The sequence below is a fragment of the Hydra vulgaris genome, chromosome 13, assembly GCF_038396675.1.
Source record: "Hydra vulgaris chromosome 13, alternate assembly HydraT2T_AEP".
NCBI lineage: Eukaryota > Metazoa > Cnidaria > Hydrozoa > Anthoathecata > Hydridae > Hydra > Hydra vulgaris.
In genome coordinates, this window is record NC_088932.1 from 34,124,125 (window position 1) to 34,130,000 (window position 5,876).

Below are 5,876 nucleotides of genomic sequence, written 5' to 3' on the forward strand. Positions count from 1 at the left end.
TCATTTATTTAAAACTCCAAAAAAAGTTTAACAGATAAAACTATTTATATTATTATATAAAAATCTAAATAAAAATTATGAGAACATTGTTTTCAGTTTTACTTTTCCAAAATGGTGTCATCAATATTGGTTATAAAAAACATTCTTAAAAAATTTTAAAATGTTTTTTTTATTAAAATAAAGATAACTTTAATAAACAAAGTATGATTTTCACATTACATTTCAAATTTAAAGCATTATTCAAAACTTTTTAAACGCGATAGAAAAAACGTGAAAAAAACGTACAACTGATGTGAATTTAAAAACCCTATTCGTAGCCGTAGCAAAAACCCTAAGATTTTTTGGGCAACGACCAGCAACCGGAGATTGACGGTTATTTCAGCAAGCAGCGGTTGACAAGGAACGGCATTCGGCAGTTGATAGAGACTGGCAACAGACGGTGGCAACCGTCTGACATAGACTGTGACATAGACTGGCAACCGGTGACATAGACTGGCAAGCGGCTATAGCAATGTTTGTACATTAACCAATGATATATTGTATAACTAGATGTCTAACTTCGATCCGAAAAGTGAAGCCGCTTTTGCCCTTTTTACAAATGCCGGATTAAATTTAAAAACAAATATTTTTAACTTTTTTTTTCTAAAATGAAGTAAATATATTTTATATCTAAATACTATTTATGTAAAAGTGTTAAGCGAAAATTAGAATACTTGTAAAATAATAGTTTGATTCCTTAATTAATTTTCGAATAAAGTTTTGAATAAAAAAGTTAAACGACAGACGCTTTTAAAGTATTTTTATGAATTAAAAAACTTTTTAATAAACATAAAAAAGCTTTTATAAGTATTTTATAATTATTAAAACGTGTTTTTGAATTATCTTTTACTTATTGGAAACTTTAGACTTGCATTTTTAACTTTTATTCCACACTTCGGCTTCAGCTTCAGTTATAAACAAAAAAAAGCGGCTTCATTTTTTGTCCAATAAAATCCCGCAAGTTAGACATCTAGTTTATATAATATAATATTGATATTAACTGTTATTCGTATTATCTTTACTAATTAAGAATCACATTAACTACATTTATGGAGTTCTTTAATAGTATGAGTTGCTTCGTGCAATTTTAGTCTCGTTTTCTCAATGCATTTATAGTCGCAGTGAGCACATTTAAAAGGTTTTTCACCCGTGTGCGTTCGTACGTGACGAGTTAAATGCGTTTTTCGCGCACTTTTATAATCACAAAAAGTACATTCAAATGGTTTCTCTCCAGTGTGTTTTCGCTCATGCAGCATTAAAGTGTTTTTATTTGTATGTTCGTAATCACAAAAAGAGCATTTCAATGCTTTGTTACCAGTATGAGTTAGCTCATGCAGTTTTAAATTTGTCTTTCGGGTACACACAAAATCACAGTAACTACATTTCAATTGTTTCTTAGAAGTATGAGTCTTTTCGTGCAACTTCAAATTATTTTTTCGCGCGCATTTATATTCACAATAAGTACATTTAAACAATTTTACACCAATGTGAGTCTGCTCGTGAGATGCTAAACTATATTTGCTTGCAAATTGATAACTGCAACTTTTACATTTGAATGGTTTCTCTCCAGTGTGAGTTCGTTCGTGCAATATTAACCGTTCTTTACGCGCACATGCATAATCACAATAAGTACATCTAAATCGTTTTTCGCCAGTGTGTGTTCGTTCATGACACGTTAAACGATATTTGCTTAAAAATTCGTAACTACAATAACTACATTTAAATGGTTTTTCTCTAGTGTGAATTCGTTCGTGCAGTATCAAATGTGCCTTCCATGAACATTTATAATCACAATGAGTACATTTAAATGGTTTATCGTTATTGTGTGTCAGTTCATGTAAATGCAAATTTTTTTTTTGTGCACATTCATAAGCACAGTGTTTACATTTAAATGCCACATTAGAAGTATCGCTTGAATATTCATCCTCGTTGTCGTTGAAATTAGATAAGTCCGAATCTGAGTTAAATTTATTAGTTTCATCAGCACTTGAACTTTCTAGACTCTCATTTTTTTGAACTTTTATGCAATACCGAGAGTGCGCATTTAAATATTCGTCAGTGGTGAAAGATAAGCCACAATGTTTGCACAAACAATTATCTAAAGAAAAGAAAATCAAAAATCGTTAAAACATAAGCAAAAATAATGGGACAAATAATTTTCTATAGAAAGGGAAATCTAAAATCGTTAACAAAACTAAAATGCAATATTCAATAATTTTTTTTTTTTTTATAACAACAAGTTTGCATATTTAAGCCCACTGCAATCTACTAGGTTGATAAAAAATTTTTTTTTTAGAAAAGTTATCACGGTTAATTATTAGACCAACCTTGTTGAGACATTGGCAAGACAATTTAAAATAAGTTTAATTCAGTTTTTGATTTAAGTGAGATGTTAGTCTGATTGAACTTTCTTAATTCTATATACTATTCAGTGATTATAGAGTTTTGGATCGAAAATCGCAAAGTAAATTGCAACAAATGGTAACGATTAAGATACGCTAAACATTTTCTCGAATTATTTTGTTAAGTCTAACTGTAATATCATTTTTAATTTAATAGACAAAAAAAATAATATTGAATGGTTTATTAGCATATATATAATATACTAAAAAATATTGAATAATTTTTTAGCTCATATAATATATTACAGAATATTAATGATAAAAAATACATTAATGAATGGTTTTATAGCATATAAAATATATTGCAGAATATTGTATAGTTTTTAAACATATACAATATATTACAGAATACTAATGATAACAAATATATTATTGAATGGTTTTTTAGCGTATACACTGTAAAAAATATAACGCTAACATAACGTTTACATAACGGTTAGTGAAAAATTTAGCGTTATGTTTACCGTTATGTTAGTAAAAAATATGTTTTAAGCGTCATGTTTCCCAAAATAATTTACACTTTCTTTTGTTTATGAAAGGTTTTACCGTTTTGTTACCCATTATGTTAGTTTAATTACGTATAATATGACATCATAGGAATATTTGTAAAAAAGCGGGATTTTTTGCAAATTGTGTTAAATGTTTAAAATATTTTTCTATAAGCAATAAGAGCGCTCAAACAACTTTTATACATATGACATGGAATGATCCAAAAACTGAATAATGCATGGTAATTATTTCATTAAAAAAAAATTTTAATTACTTTGATTTGAATCAGATTCAATACCAAGATCTTTTGCATATTGATCTCCATACCAAACAAGCAGCTCTGTTCCAATGTCAATTTGTTTGTAAATATAGTAGTAAATTTCCCCATGATATTGAACAGATTTAAGATTTTGTTCTTTTTCAATACGTGCACAGTTTATATATCTCATCCAATTGCTAAGATGCTCATCTTTTCCATCAACACAATGCAAAATATTTCCTTCTTTGATCACCTTACAATATGAAAAAAAACTTTAACTGGTTAAAAAATATAGAATATAATTCCAATAAAACAAATTCAAATAAATAAACAAAATTTTAAATTATTTTATAAATAGATAAGAATCAAAAAATGTTCCTCAATAAACTAATAAATAAAATTTTAAATCTTCAATGATGCATAAGTTACAATAAAGTATGAAAAAAATGAGGGTGTTCTAAACCTTAAATATCTTTAAAGTGCTAAAATATATTTAAATAAAATTTGAAATCTAATCTATGATTCTAAAACTATCAATCTGTTCGAATTGAAGCATTTTTTTATTTTTTTATTCATTTTCCTTAACCTTTGAGGACATTTTTGCTCCTGTGCTATAACTACCTCTTATTATTGCAAAATATATAATCATTTTATTGCAAAATATGTAATCATTTTAGAAAATATTATTTAAAATTAACATTTCAAATAATATGATATAAATAATCTTTTTTTTTATTTTTATTTTCAACATCTTTGCTTCCAACAAGCCTGCAAGCAACCACTATTAGAGTTGGAAGAAAAAAGATGAAGTTTATAGAGAAAGATAACATTTGACAGACAGCTTAAATGATTGCAAATTATATGAATCAGGAAAACAAGAAGAAGGAAGCAAACTCCAAAAAACTGATGTTCGAGGAGAAAAACTAGACAAATAAGAGTTTTTGGAGCACTTTAGAACAGTCAAAGAAAAAGGATGAAACTTAATTGAATGACGAGTAACACAAGAATAAGTTTTAGTAGATGACACAAGAGGCCCTAGCCCTTTAGAACTTTAGTATTTGTAAAAAAGAGAAAGTGAAGCAACATTACAACGATGTGATAATGGTTAGAGGTTGGCTCCAAGTGCATGTCCAACTATGTTTACAATGCACTTTTGCACCTTCTCTAAAAGAGCATCATTGGAAGATCCGCCCCAGATATGGTAACAGTATTCCATACAAGGACGGATTTGAGATTAATAGAGATAAAGAATAGAATCAGGAGTAAGAAAGTGTCAAGCACAATAAAGAGAAGCAACCTTAGCAGCATAATTATGAGTAATTATATGGTGTAATTATAGTACAACCCTAAATTTTTTTCTCTACAACGTAATTAAATTAGTAAAAAACCTTCAATCTGTAAAATTAACAATTCTGGATAACTTCAACAGATTAAATAAAAATTGGATCACTATTTAAAATTTCAAGTCAAATGGAGAAGCTAACTCTGACTTAAACACTCCCTGCCTTGGGGCTCTTGGTTGAATAAAGGCTAGAGATGTTGTCTTAATAAAAATACTCATCTTGGGCAGATGTTAAATGCATCTGACTACTGCCTTGTAGAAGGCCTTCTAGGCAAGACTTGAGGTTCAAACAGATTCTACCTGTTGACCAGCCTCGCACCCCTTCTTCATCTATTAGGCTGGCGTAGATGTATTTTTAACACATCATTTCCAGTTTAGGATGTTGAATGCTGGATCTTCTTGACTCAATGCATGGGTTTTGCTTGTGTCTCTGTTTTTATGACTAGGCAACTCATTCTATTATCTTCTAATGAAGGTACAGCTCTAAAACTCAATTTTATAGGCTGGCTGGTAAACAGGTTCCCCGAACTCTGTGGTAGATCTCAGAGAGACTGATTCCATCAAGAGCTGTAAAATATCAAAGTATTAACAGTGCCATGTTGCCCATAATGGCGTGCATGTTTGTACTTTTAGTGTTCATTGCCAAGGCCACATTTGGAGCCCTTTGTTATGGCTTAGGGTTTAATAATAGTAATGAGGGAATTGCTTGGGCTATTAAACAGTGTACTGAGTACATAAATATGAAAAGAGCAATAGCCCTAGCCTCCACAATAAAATCTTTCAGTCACATCAGTTAGCAAGTCAGCCATAGAGCCAGAGGATCGGAAACTGTATTGATTGTCTGACAGTAAGTTACTTGACTCATGATGGGATATGATAAATTTGTTAATCAAAGACTCAAAAACCTTGCTAATAACAGAAAGAAGACTGATTGAACGGTAATTGGAGGGGTCAGAATGTTCACTGGAGTTTTTATAAATGGAATAACAGATGCCATTTCAAGCAAACAGGAAAACAAGACTCAGTCAGGTATTTAATGGTTTAGACAGAATTGAAAAATGTTTTGGAGAACAGTTATGTAAGACTATGACAGGAATGTTATCTGGACCACAAGCCATAGAAGAATTTAATCGAGATATGACTTTACCAACCAAAGCCAGAGTGATTTGAATGTCTACAATGGGTTAACCTGTTTAATTGGAATGGAAGTTTGAATGACCATAACATTCAAGAGTCGAATTAAAAGAAAAGTTCTTTGCAAATAGTTCTGCCTTGTCCTTGGGAGAGGTAATAAGATCAGTCCAATGAATGAGAGATGGAATGTTAGACCTGCCTTCATTAACGG

General features: G+C 30.0%; 1 protein-coding gene across 4 annotated transcripts in view; it reads right to left on the minus strand.

Annotated features, from left to right (window-relative positions):
* Positions 1-1,035: 1,035 nt before the first annotated feature.
* LOC136089249 (zinc finger protein OZF-like) overlaps positions 1,036-5,876 on the minus strand; it is a 20,171-nt gene continuing 15,330 nt past the window's right edge. For all 4 annotated transcript variants that reach the window (XM_065815082.1, XM_065815080.1, XM_065815081.1 and 1 more), the window contains exons 4-5: positions 3,205-3,442; positions 1,036-2,137 (exon numbers count right to left, since the gene is read on the minus strand). In XM_065815082.1, the coding sequence (XP_065671154.1) occupies positions 1,077-2,137; positions 3,205-3,442 (1,299 nt within the window). In that variant the 3' untranslated portion in view covers positions 1,036-1,076. The remainder of the gene's footprint in view (positions 2,138-3,204; positions 3,443-5,876) is intronic.